General features: G+C 41.6%; 1 protein-coding gene across 20 annotated transcripts in view; it reads left to right on the top strand.

Moving 5' to 3' along the window:
* Cadps (calcium-dependent secretion activator 1) overlaps positions 1-19,167 on the top strand; it is a 445,541-nt gene that overhangs the window by 141,924 nt on the left and 284,450 nt on the right. For 19 of the 20 annotated variants that reach the window (XM_070104970.1, XM_070104977.1, XM_070104972.1 and 16 more), the window contains 2 exons: positions 8,074-8,103; positions 10,168-10,337. In XM_070104970.1, the coding sequence (XP_069961071.1) occupies positions 8,074-8,103; positions 10,168-10,337 (200 nt within the window). The remainder of the gene's footprint in view (positions 1-8,073; positions 8,104-10,167; positions 10,338-19,167) is intronic. The other variant, XM_070104979.1, reaches the window with a different exon arrangement.

The raw sequence follows: 19,167 nt of genomic DNA on the forward strand, positions 1-19,167 counted from the left end.
CCTAGGGATTGGCAGAGAGCATGCATAGTTCCTTTGTATAAAGGCAAAGGGGATAAAAGAGAGTTCAAAAATTATAGGGGGATAAGTCTGTTGAGTATACCTGGTAAAGTGTATGGTAGAGTTATTATTGAAAGAATTAAGAGTAAGACGGAGAATAGGATAGCAGATGAACAAGGAGGCTTTAGGAAAGGTAGGGGGTGTGTGGACCAGGTGTTTACAGTGAAACATATAAGTGAACAGTATTTAGATAAGGCTAAAGAGGTCTTTGTGGCATTTATGGATTTGGAAAAGGCGTATGACAGGGTGGATAGGGGGGCAATGTGGCAGATGTTGCAAGTGTATGGTGTAGGAGGTAGGTTACTGAAAGCAGTGAAGAGTTTTTACGAGGATAGTGAGGCTCAAGTTAGAGTATGTAGGAAAGAGGGAAATTTTTTCCCAGTAAAAGTAGGCCTTAGACAAGGATGTGTGATGTCACCATGGTTGTTTAATATATTTATAGATGGGGTTGTAAGAGAAGTAAATGCGAGGGTCTTGGCAAGAGGCGTGGAGTTAAAAGATAAAGAATCACACACAAAGTGGGAGTTGTCACAGCTGCTCTTTGCTGATGACACTGTGCTCTTGGGAGATTCTGAAGAGAAGTTGCAGAGATTGGTGGATGAATTTGGTAGGGTGTGCAAAAGAAGAAAATTAAAGGTGAATACAGGAAAGAGTAAGGTTATGAGGATAACAAAAAGATTAGGTGATGAAAGATTGAATATCAGATTGGAGGGAGAGAGTATGGAGGAGGTGAATGTATTCAGATATTTGGGAGTGGACGTGTCAGCGGATGGGTCTATGAAAGATGAGGTGAATCATAGAATTGATGAGGGAAAAAGAGTGAGTGGTGTACTTAGGAGTCTGTGGAGACAAAGAACTTTGTCCTTGGAGGCAAAGAGGGGAATGTATGAGAGTATAGTTTTACCAACGCTCTTATATGGGTGTGAAGCGTGGGTGATGAATGTTGCAGCGAGGAGAAGGCTGGAGGCAGTGGAGATGTCATGTCTGAGGGCAATGTGTGGTGTGAATATAATGCAGAGAATTCGTAGTTTGGAAGTTAGGAGGAGGTGCGGGATTACCAAAACTGTTGTCCAGAGGGCTGAGGAAGGGTTGTTGAGGTGGTTCGGACATGTAGAGAGAATGGAGCGAAACAGAATGACTTCAAGAGTGTATCAGTCTGTAGTGGAAGGAAGGCGGGGTAGGGGTCGGCCTAGGAAAGGTTGGAGGGAGGGGGTAAAGGAGGTTTTGTGTGCGAGGGGCTTGGACTTCCAGCAGGCATGCATGAGCGTGTTTGATAGGAGTGAATGGAGACAAATGGTTTTTAATACTTGACGTGCTGTTGGAGTGTGAGCAAAGTAACATTTATGAAGGAGTTCAGGGAGACCGGCAGGCCGGACTTGAGTCCTGGAGATGGGAAGTACAGTGCCTGCACTCTGAAGGAGGGGTGGTAATGTTGCAGTTTAAAAACTGTAGTGTAAAGCACCCTTCTGGCAAGACAGTGATGGAGTGAATGATGGTGAAAGTTTTTCTTTTTCGGGCCACCCTGCCTTGGTGGGAATCGGCCAGTGTGATAATAAAAAAAAAAAAATATATTTAAAGATAAGGTGATTCATGGGGTTGATACACTCAATAGGTAACTTGTTGCTTATTTCTTGTTCGTTTAATTTATGTTAATCACTAAACCCATGTGAGTCATTCAGCACAATGCGTGGTGGAGTCTTGATCCTATGTCTGTTGAGCAAGGAACAGATGTGTTTCCTATTTGTACTCCTGTGAAATTTCAACGAGGTCCTTCGGAAAACCAATTATGTTTACTGTGTTTTGGGTTTATATGCTAGGCTTCATTTTTTTGTGTAAGTTATTGAGGTGATTGAGGCAGCATATGAAATTTATTCAGAGTATGAGAAGAGCAATTAAATTATTGCTCATGTAAGTTGGAAGTTGATTACAAGTGCACTATGAGAATTTTCCTATGATCCGTTACCTAGGATGATGGAAGTTTACCTTCTGTTTTCCTAGTTCAGTTTAATACATTCTTCCTGGATTGAGAATCTCAACATATCATGAAAGTACAATATTGCAAGTATACATTCATGAATTTGCAAGTCCACAGTCATCAGTTGACAAGTCTGCATTCGTGGATTTGTAAGTCAGCATTTGTCAATTTGCAGGACCACATTTGTAAATTTGCAAGTCCTCATTCATAAATTTGCAGGACCACATTTGTAAATTTGCAGGACCACATTTGTCAATTTGCAGGACCACATTTGTAAATTTGCAGGACCACATTTGTCAATTTGCAGGACCACATTTGTCAATTTGCAGGACCACATTTGTCAATTTGCAGGACCACATTTGTCAATTTGCAGGACCACATTTGTAAATTTGCAAGTCCTCATTCATAAATTTGCAAGTCTGCATTTGTAAGTTCACAATTTTCCTGACTTTCAGTGTTTGTCTTGTCCTCAGAATTTATTGCATAATGTGCTTTCTTCCTCTCTGAAAATATCCTATTCAAACATCCCAAACTTCAAATACTTAAATTAAAAAAGGAATGTAAAGGAGTTATTGTAAAATTTATTACCTTAATTTGTCTATACATTATTCAGAATAAAAAATAAGTGAGAAAAATTAAAGAGGTATTTATAATGCGATAAACCTTCTCTGGTAGTTAGAGAAATATTGTCGGTAATTCTACCAACATTATTACAGAAATGATTGTTTTGCTGTGATTGTAACAGTAATGAACAACACTGTGACCACAGGACTTTATCCATTGTTTCGAAGTCTGTTGACTCAGTGGATTTTATTCCATGTTTATGAAGTCTGTTAAATGGAGGTTAATTAAATGGAGGGTTTACTGTGTATATATGTATAGGAGGGCCTCACTTATACAGCAGATTAGGTTCTGGGCTACTGCTGTAAAGTGAATCATATCCTTTTTCCCTTTCAAATGCATATAAATGCCTGATAGCATGTTAAGGGAGCAATATAACTAGGCCTAAAAAATGCACATACAGTACATACATTACTTACCTTAAAATATTTTCATTCTTTGCTTATAGTGAGTGGTTAATATATTTATTGTATGAAGTGTGAATAAGTGAATAATGGAGGTTTTGAATATGAGGGACTTGGACATCCAACAGGCTTGTGGGAGCATGTTTGATAGGAGTGAGTGGAGGTAAGTGGTTTTCAAAATTTGACGTGCTGTTGGAACATGAGCAAGATAATACTTATGAAGGGATTCAGAGAAACTTGTTAGCTGGACTTGAGTCCTGGAGGTGGGAAGTACGGTGCCTGCACTCTGAAGGAGAGGTGGGGATGTTGAAGTTTGGAGGATCATGTGAACTGTAATAAGGTGCTTATAGCAAGACAGCAACTGAATGAATGACATTGAAAGTAAACCATACCACGGGCGGGATTGAACCCGCGGTCAGAGAGTCTCAGAACTCCAGACTGTCGCGTTAGCCACTGGACCAGCTAGCCACAATGGTCCAGCTAGCCACAATGGCTAGCTAGTCCGGTGGCTAGCGCAACTTTCTGGAGTTTTGAGACTCTCTGACCGCGGGTTCAATCCCGCCCGTGATATGGTTTGTTTGCAGTCGTGTCATTACGATTTCGTGAGTCACATTGAAAGTGTTTTCTTTTGTGTTGGGTCACCCTCTCTTGGTGGGAGATGGCCAGAATATTAAAAGTAGTTTAGAGAGCCGAGGTGTTGTTGAAGTGGTTTGGGGGTTTAGATAGTTTGGAGAAGAATAGGATGACCAAGGTGTATATATCCAGGGTGGAAAGAAGGAGGGGGTTAGGGTCAGCCTGGCAGGGGCTGGAGGGAAGGGTTTAGGGTTTTAAATGATATTTTTATTATGGGACCAGTAGCAGTGTTCTGGGGCCCCTAATCCTGGAGGGGCCCCAGAAGTGACTTTAGTCCACATTGCTTAAATATTTTGGATCTACTGTATGAGAAGAGTTTTTAAAAAATAATAATACATGTATAGTGTAATTCAATACAAAATAATAGTTAAGTTAAAAATTAAAAGGTTGTTAAAAGTATCATGTAGGCTAGCTGTTGCTGGTCGTGAAGGGGCCCCCCATAACAGTTCAAGCTTCAAGGCCCCAAAAATGTAGGGCCACCAGTGAGCATATGAGTGTGTTTGATTCGGAAAGCTTACTCGAGCCCTGCTGATGGGTAGCACAGCAGATGCACTCTGAGGTACAGCTGTCAGTGTTGATGGGTCATTGAAATTGTGATTTCTGTGCTCTTCTGAAAGACATATATTGAATGAATGATTCTGAATGTCTCCTTTTTTGACTGGTGTGGTAAAATAAATGAAAGTTAGTAAGATATGTATGGCAACAAAATTACTATTAAAAAAATTCGTATGAGCTAGAGGATCAGGATTGCCATCCATCTCAGTCAATTGTGCAGTAAAAAATTGACTTAGAACCAGTTTAATTTCCCCTTCCAGAAAGTGTTTCATTGCAGTATAGTATCCCCTTGAATTACCTGAGAAATCAAACTTTATTTCTATAGAAAGGAGTACAGTATATTATACAGTTAGGGTATTTGACATATACAGTGGACCCCCTGTTTACGATATTATTTCATTCCAGAAGTATGTTCAGGTGCCAGTACTGACCGAATTTGTTCCCATAAGGAATATTGTGAATTAGATTAGCCCATTTCAGACCCCCAAACATACACATACAAACATACTTACATAAATACACCTACATAATTGGCCGCATTGAGAGCTGATCGTAAACCGGGGGTCCACTGTATAAACTACTTTATAGAAAGCCCTTATTATACAAGGCATTTCAAGTAGCAGGTAGCCAGTAATGTTGATTGTGGCAAATAAACGTGAGATTGTTTTTGTAATCGTATCAGAAGTGAACAATTGTGTAAGCAAAGAACTTTGTCCATCGTTTCTGAGTCAACTGACCCAGCAGATTTTGTCCCATATTTCTGAAGTCTGTTAAATTGATGGATTGTGTATTGATGGATTTTATCATTATTATCTGATGGACATATCCATGACTATTTCTGATAGTCCTTCCGCTCCTGAAACTGGACTCGAGACCATACCTCATTGTTGACTGGTGGATCCACCAAACTGTTGCTAATGTCACACCTTCAAATTTTGAGTGATTAATATACTATACAGTACCTAGCAAAACAAATTATATTCTAACCAAAATTAAATGCGTTTGAAAAACATTTTTGGATTGGTTTATCTACTGCAAGTCATTAAGGCTTCATAAAACCTCTTTATTACTAGTCAAGAATACTAATACCTGAAACAGAGATTAAAATATCTTTTCAGTGCATATACACTGTGAGGCATATATCTCTCAATGTACCTTTTCAGTGTATATACACTGTGAGGCATATATCTCTCAATGTACCTTTTCAGTGCATATACACTGTGAGGCATATATCTCTCAATGTACCTTTTCAGTGCATATACACTGTGAGGCATATATCTCTCAATGTACCTTTTCAGTGCATATACACTGTGAGGCATATATCTCTCAATGTACCTTTTCAGTGTATATACACTGTGAGGCATATATCTCTCAATGTACCTTTTCAGTGTATATACACTGTGAGGCATATATCTCTCAATGTACCTTTTCAGTGCATATACACTGTGAGGCATATATCTCTCAATGTACCTTTTCAGTGTATATACACTGTGAGGCATATACCTTCAATGTATATATAGTCAGTACCTGGAGAATAAGAAGTATTGAGATTTGATCCAGGGAAGGAAAGGGGTAGTTTCAATACCTTAGATCAAGAGATTTTTTGTCAACATCAAAGTACCTTCCTTTTCTTTGCAGCAAATACAAATATTTGGTGGTACCTTACATGTTCTTGTGTGTCAAATTTACTGCAAAAATGTTATGGACTTTTAACTGTAAACTGCAAGTACCAGTCATTTCTCTTATAAATCTTCTTTATATAGTGCAGTGTTTTGTAAGTGTGATTGAAAAAGTCGATCGGAAATTGAATTGCATGTATTAAAAAAGCCTTTCCACACGTTATTCAATTTTGCACGTATTTTGTCAATCACGTTTACGAAAAATTGCACCAGAGTATATAAAAAAGTTTTATAAAAGTTCACTGCATTGAAGTTTTGCAATCTTGCTGCGTAAAAACACGATCTGTAAGATACAAGCCCAAATTCACTTGGAGACATTTTAGCCATCTTGTAAATTAGTTAAAATTGTACCTTATCCAAGAATACTTGTTCTTAAAATGCAGGTATTAAATTGCATTTCTTCCTGACTGATGATTCACTAGAATGACAATCAACCCAGTTATATATCTCAACACTCACTTTAAAACACATAATATTTGTGACTTTCCAGTTCAGTATTCCTCCTTCCGTGCCATTTTCCTTCTCATTTCCCACTTTCTGTTAAGCAGAGTCAACCAGAGGAGGTTGACAACTGGCTGGCTCTACCTAGTTGATGATGAGTGTGTAACAGCTGATGATGAGTGTGTAACAGCTGATGATGAGTGTGTAACAGCTGATGATGAGTGTGTGACAGCTGATGATGAGTGTGCAACAACTCTCATAGCAAAGTGGCACTGAAACTCATCACCTGTGACCTGGCTGCTTTCTAAAGTCATATTGTGAATATTATAATGGTATGTGATACTGACAAGTTGATAAGTAGGATGTGTGCAACTGTTAGGTATCTTTATTCCAAACTGTTTCACCTACACAGTAAGCTTCTTCAGTCAAATGCAGAGGAGGCAGCAGAAACGATAGAGATGTAAAGAGGATGTAATCAATCCATCACCCTCGAAGACGTAGTTTTGAGGTGGTCAGTCCCTCAGCCTGGAGAAGAGTTCTGCTTCAGAGTCTGGAACAGTGTTATGTATCTAATATCATTTAATTTTTTCCGAAGAATATTTGTTCAATATTTTATACAAATAACCCGCACATAGAAGAGAGAAGCTTACGACGACGTTTCGGTCCGACTTGGACCATTTACAAAGTCACAAAGTCAGTGTGACTTTGTAAATGGTCCAAGTCGGATCGAAATGTCGTCGTAAGCTTCTCTCTTCTATGTGCGGGTTATTTGTGTATCGTTCCAGTCACGGTATTGGGCCTCTTTTTGTTATTCAATATTTTATGTTCAGTACTGTTTGTGTTTAATTAATTAAAAAGAATACAGCAACAATACAGTAGAGCACAAATGTGTAGGAACTGACAGCACCTAGACTCTTCCTCTCTCTCTCCTATTTTCACCACTCTTTTATTTGAGAAAGCAGTGGTTTAGTAGTAGAGTTGTTTAGGAGTGACTGAGAGCAGTACCTGCGTAGCATAGGCCAGTAGGCCTTATGCTGCACTCATTTGCTATTATTTTGAAACGCAGTGGTTTAGCAATACAGTTACATGTGATTGGTAGAGTAGATGTACACGGCAGATCCTGATACGATGAGGAGAATTATGGAAGTGGTAGAAAAATGAACACAGTTGATTTTTAGGTGTTCAAGCAAGAACAAGTGAGGTAATAATTGCAGAATTGCTGACAAAACATTGCCACAATAAAATTTCACATTAGATGCATCTGTGTCCATTTACCTAACAAGAGCAAGTGAGAAGAGGTGATGGAAAAATGAACACAACTGACCTAGAGGTGTCCAAGGAAGAACAAGCGAGTAGAGATGTGGCTTACAATGGAGCTGATCTGGTCAGCCTAGTGTGAGCCTCTGGTTGGTTCCTGTGTGAAGAAAGTGTGAAACAAGAAGGAAAACAAGGTGGGAGGAGATGTACTGAAATGAAAGTGCCAGATACATCCTGTCTGTTAGTGTTTTAAGGTGAGTTGAGGTGTAAGTGTGTCCTGGTTGTGTTCCCAGTGGATCATCAGATCCCAGACACAGCAAGCCATCCTAATTATTGCAAGTGTTCCTCCATATTTCATTCTGATCTGCTGTACTGTATTTCCGTATCTCATCTTTACACTACCACATCCTCTTATTATTACCGTTTTTTTTACTTCCACGTCTTTAAAAAGGAGTTAGAAGGTCTAAAGAGAGATCCGGAAGTAAGTTTTATTATGGAGATATTCCTAGAGGCCTCAGTAAGCCATAGGTTTGCATTTCTCTTTGTAGAAGTAGCAATTAGATATTGAATGAAAGGCTATATATAAATCGTGGGTATGCCATATATTACAGGTAATATATGATAGATATGTCAAGTGTATTCCTTATGTGTTACCCAGAAATCTAAGTTATTTTTACAATACTTCAACTTTTTAAATGCCTCTTTTTTTTTTTGTCTAATGTTTATTTTTTTAAGCTTAGGTAACCTGATGGAATATATTTACATGTCAGTATTATGTTTTAGGCAAAAACTGCTAAATCTGTGCACAAATTATAATTTCTGTAATGCCATTAGTATAAAATTGGGCAAGTTGATATGCATTAATATTTAGGTTCTTCTTGAAATGGACATGAGAGAGAATGATCATTATGTAAAAAATTCTACTTTAAATATAATCCTCAAATTTTTGTAGTTTGCTCTTAGTGTGGCCAATACTGTACATGTTGAATTTTGGCCTGTTTGAATTTATTTACTGATTCATTGATTCTTATATGCTTTTACTACATCATTTAGTTGATTTCTACAAGGTGTTTCACTTGTAGGAGGCCGCAAGTTGGTACTTCTGTGGTTGCAACTGTCTTATTTGTATATTATGTCTATAGTAAGTCATAACCCGGGGCCCTCTTACTCGATAACTCGGGGCCTCCTACTTGATAACTCGGGGCCTCCTACTTGATAACTCGGGGCCTCCTACTTGATAACTCAGGGCCTCCTGCTTGATAACTCAGGGCCTCCTGCTTGATAACTCAGGGCCTCCTGCTTGATAACTCAGGGTCTCCTGCTTGATAACTCAGGGCCTCCTGCTTGATAACTCAGGGCCTCCTGCTTGATAACTCAGGGCCTCCTGCTTGATAACTCAGGGCCTCCTGCTTGATAACTCAGGGCCTCCTGCTTGATAACTCAGGGCCTCCTGCTTGATAACTCAGGGCCTCCTGCTTGATAACTCAGGGCCTCCTGCTTGATAACTCAGGGTCTCCTGCTTGATAACTCAGGGCCTCCTGCTTGATAACTCGGGGCCTCCTACTTGATAACTCGGGGCCTCCTACTTGATAACTCGGGGCCTCCTACTTGATAACTCGGGGCCTCCTACTTGATAACTCGGGGCCTCCTACTTGATAACTCAGGGCCTCCTACTCGATAACACGGGGCCTCCTACTTGATGACTCGGGGCCTCCTACTCGATAAGTCAGGGCCTCCTACTTAATAACTTGGGGCCTCCTTCTCGATAACTCAAGGCCTTTTATGAGTAGGAGGGCCCCGAGTTATCGTTTACTACAGACATAATATACAAAGACGGTTGCAACTACAGGAGTACCATCTTGGGGCCTCCTATGAGTGAAACGCCCTGTATCTCCATCTTACACTATCGTAGATTGGAAGAAGCATTAGTGCCAGAGCTCTCCGGCACAATTTTGGTGCTTGTCTTGCTTTATTTATATTTTTTAGATTTTGTATTTAAAATGTGCAACTCCTAGTTAATTGTTCCTGATATTGTCATGCAAGCTAAGACCCAGGCGTATTTTCTGTTTAATTCATTCATCATCTAGAACATAGTCTAACTATTTTTGATTAATTTGGTATACTAAAATGTTCTAAACATTAATCATGAAAATAGATCGTGGAAAAACTGTCTTTTTTAAACTATAATTGACTGTATGTAGAAATTTGTAATGCCTTTAATTATGTCTTGAATTACATAATTATTTAAGAAATGATAAAACTATACACATTACAATATTCTATATCAAGATTATATATGTATATATATGCAAATAATTTACAGCATGACCTTCAGAAAGGAAATTAAAATTATATCTGTTTGGAGCACTGCCATTGTTGACATTGAGTTTATTTTCTATTGTATTGGTATATATACTGACTCCTAGTGTTTATTACTAATGATAAAAATGACACAATTTTTAAAATTTATTTGTTAAGGCTGCCACTTGAGCTCTGTTTTTCAATTGCATGACTGGGATCGACTAAATATTAGTAACTCCTCCAGAATCGCAAATTGATGCCCAAGTTTGTGGTAAAGGAAATGGAATCGCTCTACTTGGAAGAACTCAAGACATCTATAAACCTCTTGATGGCCAACCTAGAGAGCCTTCCCGTGTCAAAATGTTCGCAAGAGGGCAAATACGGTTTACAAAAACTAAAAAAGTACAATCATAGGTAAGTTTTTGGCTGATTTTGTTTCTTTTTACGTTAATATTTTTTCCTGGTTTTTTGGATTACAGCTTGGGTATAATAGTCTAGCATTGTTATTCATCTTATTTGCCTCCATTACTTTCATCTTCCGCAGACACCGTGTACCTTTAACTCTCCTTCTGCATTTTTTCTATTTTATTATCGATCATTCTTATATTCTATATAATATTTACAGTGTTATATTTTATATTTTATTTGCAATATATATTTTTATCTTTAAATAATATATATATTTTGGTGTTGTTTCATGTTTATTGACTTATTCTTTCCATGAGAACTTTTGTTTGTACTGTGGTCTTCAGGTCTCTCGTAGTTTGTCTTTTGTATGCAACATAGGAAGCTTAATTTCATATCACATCAATATTTTCTAAGATTATCTTACTCTGTATTCTTTCCGTATTTTTCAATTTTATTTTCCTTTTCTTCCAAATGGCATTTGTTTCTAAGCTTGATTTTTTATGTAATATTAAGGAATATTTTTGGTGTAGATAGATACAATGCAGTATTTGGCATTCTTGCCTGAAATTTTGAAAAAAAGATTTTTGTTCTAATGAAAGGCTAGACGACAATGTTTTGGTTATCTGCCGCACATGAAGTTTTTATTTGAAATAGGTGATCTATGACTTTTTAAATTTAGATCAACGTTTTATATTAGCAAAACAAGCATTGGGTAGCATTTTAATTTAGTAGATGCCAGTCTCAGCTGCTTATCACAAAATATATACATATACAAATCCATCCATCCATTCATCCACCCAATTGAAACTAATTTTGAAAAGGAAAGTAAAACTTAAATATGTCTGCCTAGTTTGGCCTCACACTAAGGTCCTCTTCAACAAATTTCAGAGCATTATGTTGTTAGTTTGTTCTTAATGAAAGATCACCTTACATGGGCCTTAGTTAAATGATGACCATTCAATTGGCTCAATGGTAATTGGTTTCCCACAGAAATCATCTGACTTTGATCTTGATTTTAAGACGACTCACTGTAACTTAAAATAATATAATAAGATATTGCAAGGACCCCCATGGAAATAAGTCACTTTTTTTGAGTTATCCTGGAGGGTAATTTACACATATGTTACTATGCAATGTTGCAGAATTGAGTAGGAAGTCCAGGTAGATTTGTTCAGAGTAATGTCTCTAGCTAGCTAGAGCTGCTCCTCTGAATGAGTCTACTTGGACTTCCTACTTATGTCTGCAACACTGCAAGCTCCTGAAGATGTGTTGATTGCATCATGAAAGGCCTATGTTACTATAATTGTACTTACACTAGATGGTTCTATGAAGAACTTTGTAAAGATTTGAGTGTAACATTGACTAAGTGTGGCCTTGAAATCACATTATTGCTCAACTTAATGTTATAATGTCTTAGAGTGCTGTCTCTCTGTTATGTGTTATTGTGGGGAGTGGATATGCTGTCAGAACAGCCATAAGCATTCCAAGGTCAGACACTCATAATAGTGTACTAAGGCAGTTGCAGCCAATGCTAGGTCAGGTGCCAGTGTTAGGTCAGGTGCCAACACTAGGCCAGGTGCCAGTGCTAAGCCAGGTACCAATGCTAGGCCAGGTGCCAATGATAGGTCAAGGGCCACTGCTAGGCCAGGAACTGGAGCTAGGCCAGGTGCTGGAACAATTAAAATTCTCATCATTTTATACTGTTTCAATATCAACTGATTAAATTAATTTTCATATATAATGACACTGTGGGTGTCACATCAAGGGTTTATGTTCCCAGTCTATGTTATGGCTGAAAGTTTTAAAGACTTGCTAGATATTAGAGCTTGTTATATCTTTTAGATCTCTTCTCTTCGATAATTCTATTTCTGTAATCCCCACTTGTTTTTCCTATGCTTAAAAGCTACAGTAGGCATCATATTTATGCACACGTATAAACTCATCACATGGATAGTGAGAATGCTTACCACTATTTGTTTTAAACATAGATGCTGAAATATGTATGAATTACTGCCTTAATTCATACATATTTCATACATATTTTGTAGGATTACTTGCCTGAAATACTCTGCATAACCAGGGGCTTAATGCATGTATAAGCAGATGTCACCCATCTATGTATACACATTGTGTTATGTGGAAATAAATCTTGACTTTGATTTTTGATGCACTCCTTACATCTTCTGGACACTGATAAGAAGAAGAATCAATCAACTACCATTCATTCTTAACCCTTAAACTGTTCAAACATAGATCTACGTTTGCACCACTAGTGCTCCGAACGTAGATCTATGTTTTCTTTTTTTTTTTACATTTGAAAGAATGTAAAAAATGTAGATCTATGTTTGGAGAACTAGCGGAGCAAACGTAGATCTATGTTCGGAGTGCTGGTGGTGCAAGCGTAGATCTATGTTCGGAGTGCTGGTGGTGCAAGCGTAGATCTATGTTCGGAGTGCTGGTGGTGCAAATGTAGATCTATGTTTGGAGTGCTGGTGGTGCAAATGTAGATCTATGTTTGGAGTGCTGGCGGTGCAAACGTAGATCTATGTTCGGAGTGCTGGCAGTGCAAATGTAGATCTATGTTCGGAGTGCTGGTGGTGCAAGCGTAGATCTATGTTCGGAGTGCTGGTGGTGCAAGCGTAGATCTATGTTCGGAGTGCTAGCAGTGCAAACATAAATCTACATTTGGACTGTTTAAGGGTTAATGGTACTCAACTGTTTGGGAATGGTGGACATGTCCTTGTCATGAACCCAACACTTAATACAGTACAGTACAGTTTTTATTTCTTTGTATGATACAAATAATGTAGTTTACTTGCAATAGAATACAGTGGACCCCCGCTTAACGATCACCTCCAAATGCGACCAATTATGTAAGTGTATTTATGTAGGTGCGTTTGTACGTGTATGTTTGGGGGTCTGAAATGGACTAATCTACTTCACAATATTCCTTATGGGAAAAAATTCGGTCAGTACTGGCACCTGAACATACATCTGGAATGAAAAAAGTTCGTTAACCGGGGGTCCACTGTACTGTTAGGCACCACAGAAGCCACTAGTATGCAATTCATTTTAGGCAAACTAATTCTAATACTGAAATGTTTAAAAAGTTCCATATGTTCTCTGTCAGATTTAAGTCCTGTCATTAAAGCTTGAAATTTCAGTCATTTGGCCAATTGTTTGCCATTGGCAGTATGGCAAGGGGTAGAGTCTTGGCAGTATGGCAAGGGGTAGAGTCTTGGCAGTATGGCAAGGGGTAGAGTCTTGGCAGTATGGCAAGGGGTAGAGTCTTGGCAGTATGGCAAGGGGTAGAGTCTTGGCAGTATGGCAAGGGGTAGAGTCTTGGCAGTATAGCAAGGGGTAGAGTCTTGGCAGTATGGCAAGGGGTAGAGTCTTGGCAGTATGGCAAGGGGAAGAGTCTTGGCAGTATGGCAAGGGGTACAGTCTTGGTAGTATGGCAAGGGGTAGAGTCTTGGCAGTATGGCAAGGGGTAGAGTCTTGGCAGTATGGCAAGGGGTAGAGTCTTGGCAGTATGGCAAGGGGTAGAGTCTTGGCAGTATAGCAAGGGGTAGAGTCTTGGCAGCATGGCAAGGGGTAGAGTCTTGGCAGTATGGCAAGGGGAAGAGTCTTGGCAGCATGGCAAGGGGTAGAGTCTTGGCAGTATAGCAAGGGGTACAATCTTGGTAGTATGGCAAGGGGTAAAGTCTTGGCAGTATAGCAATGGGTAGAGTCTTGGCAGTATGGCAAGGGGTAGAGTCTTGGCAGTATGGCAAGGGGTACAATCTTGGCAGTATAGCAAGGGGTACAATCTTGGTAGTATGGCAAGGGGTAGAGTCTTGGCAGTATGGCAAGGGGAAGAGTCTTGGCAGCATGGCAAGGGGTACAATCTTGGTAGTATGGCAAGGGGTAAAGTCTTGGCAGTATGGCAATGGGTAGAGTCTTGGCAGTATGGCAAGGGGAAGAGTCTTGGCAGTATGGCAAGGGGTAGAGTCTTGGCAGTATGGCAAGGGGTAGAGTCTTGGTAGTATGGCAAGGGGTAAAGTCTTGGCAGTATGGCAATGGGTAGAGTCTTGGCAGTATGGCAAGGGGTAGAGTCTTGGCAGTATGGCAAGGGGTAGAGTCTTGGTAGTATGGCAAGGGGTAAAGTCTTGGCAGTATGGCAATGGGTAGAGTCTTGGCAGTATGGCAAGGGGAAGAGTCTTGGCAGTATGGCAAGGGGTAGAGTCTTGGCACTATGGCAAGGGGTAGAGTCTTGGCAGTATGGCAAGGGGTAGAGTCTTGGCAGTATGGCAAGGGGTAGAGTCTTGGCACTATGGCAAGGGGTAGAGTCTTGGCACTATGGCAAGGGGTAGAGTCTTGGCAGTATGGCAAGGGGTAGAGTCTTGGCAGTATGGCAAGGGGAAGAGTCTTGGCAGTATAGCATGGGGTAAAGTCTTGCAGTATGGCAAGGGGTACAATCTTGGTAGTATGGCAAGGGGTAGAGTCTTGGCAGTATGGCAAGGGGTAGAGTCTTGGCAGTATGGCAAGGGGTAGAGTCTTGGCAGTATGGCAAGGGGTAGAGTCTTGGCAGTATGGCAAGGGGTAGAGTCTTGGCAGTATGGCAAGGGGTAGAGTCTTGGCAGTATGGCAAGGGATAGAGTCTTGGCAGTATGGCAAGGGGTAGAGTCTTGGCAGTATGGCAAAGGGTAGAGTCTTGGCAGTATGGCAAGGGGTAGTCTTGGCAGTATGGCAAGGGGTAGAGTCTTGGCAGTATGGCAAGGGGTAGAGTCTTTGCAGTATGGCAAGGGGTACAGTCTTGGCATTATGGCAAGGGGTAGAGTCTTGGCAGTATGGCAAAGGGTAGAGTCTTGGCAGTATGGCAAGGGGTAGAGTTTTTGGCAGTATGGCAAGGGGTACAATCTTGGCAGTATGGCAAGGGGTACAATCTTGGTAGTATGGCAAGGGGCAGAGTCTTGGCAGTATGGCAATGGGTAGAGTCTTGGCAGTATGGCAAAGGGTACAATCTTGGCAGTATGGCAAAGGGTTCAATCTTGGCAGTATGGCAAGGGGTACAGTCTTGGCAGTATGGCATGGGGAAGAGTCTTGGCAGTATGGCAAAGGGTACAATCTTGGCAGTATGGCAAAGGGTACAACCTTGGCAGTATGGCAAAGGGTACAATCTTGGCAGTATGGCAAAGGGTACAATCTTGGTAGTATGGCAAGGGGTAGAGTCTTGGCAGTATGGCAAGGGGAAGAGTCTTGGCAGCATGGCAAGGGGTACAATCTTGGTAGTATGGCAAGGGGTAAAGTCTTGGCAGTATGGCAATGGGTAGAGTCTTTGCAGTATGGCAAGGGGAAGAGTCTTGGCAGTATGGCAAGGGGTAGAGTCTTGGCAGTATGGCAAGGGGTAGAGTCTTGGTAGTATGGCAAGGGGTAAAGTCTTGGCAGTATGGCAATGGGTAGAGTCTTGGCAGTATGGCAAGGGGTAGAGTCTTGGCAGTATGGCAAGGGGTAGAGTCTTGGTAGTATGGCAAGGGGTAAAGTCTTGGCAGTATGGCAATGGGTAGAGTCTTGGCAGTATGGCAAGGGGAAGAGTCTTGGCAGTATGGCAAGGGGTAGAGTCTTGGCACTATGGCAAGGGGTAGAGTCTTGGCAGTATGGCAAGGGGTAGAGTCTTGGCACTATGGCAAGGGGTAGAGTCTTGGCACTATGGCAAGGGGTAGAGTCTTGGCAGTATGGCAAGGGGTAGAGTCTTGGCAGTATGGCAAGGGGAAGAGTCTTGGCAGTATAGCATGGGGTAAAGTCTTGCAGTATGGCAAGGGGGTACAATCTTGGTAGTATGGCAAGGGGTAGAGTCTTGGCAGTATGGCAAGGGGTAGAGTCTTGGCAGTATGGCAAGGGGTAGAGTCTTGGCAGTATGGCAAGAGGTAGAGTCTTGGCAGTATGGCAAGGGGTAGAGTCTTGGCAGTATGGCAAGGGGTAGAGTCTTGGCAGTATGGCAAGGGGTAGAGTCTTGGCAGTATGGCAAGGGATAGAGTCTTGGCAGTATGGCAAGGGGTAGAGTCTTGGCAGTATGGCAAAGGGTAGAGTCTTGGCAGTATGGCAAGGGGTAGTCTTGGCAGTATGGCAAGGGGTAGAGTCTTGGCAGTATGGCAAGGGGTAGAGTCTTTGCAGTATGGCAAGGGGTACAGTCTTGGCATTATGGCAAGGGGTAGAGTCTTGGCAGTATGGCAAAGGGTTGAGTCTTGGCAGTATGGCAAGGGGTAGAGTTTTTGGCAGTATGGCAAGGGGTACAATCTTGGCAGTATGGCAAGGGGTACAATCTTGGTAGTATGGCAAGGGGCAGAGTCTTGGCAGTATGGCAATGGGTAGAGTTTTGGCAGTATGGCAAAGGGTACAATCTTGGCAGTATGGCAAAGGGTACAATCTTGGCAGTATGGCAAGGGGTACAGTCTTGGCAGTATGGCATGGGGAAGAGTCTTGGCAGTATGGCAAAGGGTACAATCTTGGCAGTATGGCAAAGGGTACAATCTTGGCAGTATGGCAAGGGGTACAGTCTTGGCAGTATGGCATGGGGAAGAGTCTTGGCAGTATGGCAAAGGGTACAATCTTGGCAGTATGGCAAAGGGTACAACCTTGGCAGTATGGCAAAGGGTACAATCTTGGCAGTATGGCAAAGGGTACAATCTTGGCAGTATAGCAAGGGGTACAGTCTTGGCAGTATGGCAAGGGGTACAGTCTTGGCAGTATAGCAAGGGGTACAGTCTTGCCAGTATAGCAAGGGGTACAGTCTTGGCAGTATAACAAGGGGTACAGTCTTGGCAGTATATCAAGGGGTACAGTCTTGGCAGTATAGCAAGGGGTACAGTCTTGGCAGTATAGCAAGGGGTACAGTCTTGGCAGTATAGCAAGGGGTACAGTCTTGGCAGTATAGCAAGGGGTACAGTCTTGGCAGTATAGCAAGGGGTACAGTCTTGGCAGTATAGCAAGGGGTACAGTCTTGGGAGTATAGCAAGGGGTACAGTCTTGGCAGTATAGCAAGGGGTACAGTCTTGGCAGTATAACAAGGTGTACAGTCTTGGCAGTATAGCAAGGGGTACAGTCTTGGCAGTATAGCAAGGGGTACAGTCTTGGCAGTATAGCAAGGGGTACAGTCTTGGCAGTATAGCAAGGGGTACAGTCTTGGCAGTATAGCAAGGGGTACAGTCTTGGCAGTATAGTAAGGGGTACAGTCTTGGCAGTATAGCAAGGGGTATAGTCTTGGCAGTATAGCAAGGGGTACAGTCTTGGCAGTATAGCAAGGGGTACAGTCTTGGCAGTATAGCAAGTGGTACAATCTTGGCAGTATAGCAAGGGGTACAGTCTTGGCAGTATATTAAGGGGTACAGTCTTGGCAGTATAGCAAGGGGTACAGTCTTGGCAGTATAGCAAGGGGTACAGTCTTGGCAGTATAGCAAGGGGTACAGTCTTGGCTGTATAGCAAGGGGTACAGTCTTGGCAGTATAGCAAGGGGTACAGTCTTGGCAGTATAGCAAGGGGTACAGTCTTGGCAGTATAGCAAGGGGTACAGTCTTGGCAGTATAGCAAGGGGTACAGTCTTGGCAGTATAGCAAGGGGTACAGTCTTGGCAGTATAGCAAGGGGTACAGTCTTGGCAGTATAACAAGGGGTACAGTCTTGGCAGTATAACAAGGGGTACAGTCTTGGCAGTATAACAAGGGGTACAGTCTTGGCAGTATAACAAGGGGTACAGTCTTGGCAGTATAGCAAGGGGTACAGTCTTGGCAGTATAACAAGGGGTACAGTCTTGGCAGTATAACAAGGGGTACAGTCTTGGCAGTATAACAAGGGGGTACAGTCTTGGCAGTATAACAAGGGGTACAGTCTTGGCAGTATAACAAGGGGTACAGTCTTGGCATTATAACAAGGGGTTCAGTCTTGGCAGTATAACAGGGGGTACAGTCTTGGCAGTATAACAAGGGGTACAGTCTTGGCAGTATAACAAGGGGTACAGTCTTGGCAGTATAACAAGGGGTACAGTCTTGACAGTATAACAAGGGGTACAGTCTTGGCAGTATAACAAGGGGTACAGTCTTGGCAGTATAGCAAGGGGTACAGTCTTGGCAGTATAACAAGGGGCACAGTCTTGGCAGTATAACAAGGGGTACAGTCTTGGCAGTATAACAAGGGGTACAGTCTTGGCAGTATAACAAGGGGTACAGTCTTGGCAGTATAACAAGGGGTTCAGTCTTGGCAGTATAACAAGGGGTACAGTCTTGGCAGTATAACAAGGGGTTCAGTCTTGGCAGTATAACAAGGGGTACAGTCTTGGCAGTATAACAAGGGGTACAGTCTTGGCAGTATAACAAGGGGTACAGTCTTGGCAGTATAACAAGGGGTACAGTCTTGGCAGTATAACAAGGGGTACAGTCTTGGCAGTATAACAAGGGGTACAGTCTTGGCAGTATAACAAGGGGTACAGTCTTGGCAGTATAACAAGGGGTACAGTCTTGGCAGTATAACAAGGGGTACAGTCTTGGCAGTATAACAAGGGGTACAGTCTTGGCAGTATAACAAGGGGTACAGTCTTGGCAGTATAACAAGGGGTACAGTCTTGGCAGTATAACAAGGGGTACAGTCTTGGCAGTATAACAAGGGGTACAGTCTTGGCAGTATAACAAGGGGTACAGTCTTGGCAGTATAAGAAGGGGTACAGTCTTGGCAGTATAACAAGGGGTACAGTCTTGCATACAAAAACTGCTCTTGTTCTTCTTGAAACTGCCAATAAGTAGGCTGCTGAAGGCACACAAACAGTGGTACCTCGAGTTTTGAACAGCTCCCAACTCGAACAGTTATGT

Source organism: Cherax quadricarinatus, chromosome 96, assembly GCF_038502225.1.
Source record: "Cherax quadricarinatus isolate ZL_2023a chromosome 96, ASM3850222v1, whole genome shotgun sequence".
Classification (NCBI taxonomy): Eukaryota; Metazoa; Arthropoda; class Malacostraca; order Decapoda; family Parastacidae; genus Cherax; species Cherax quadricarinatus.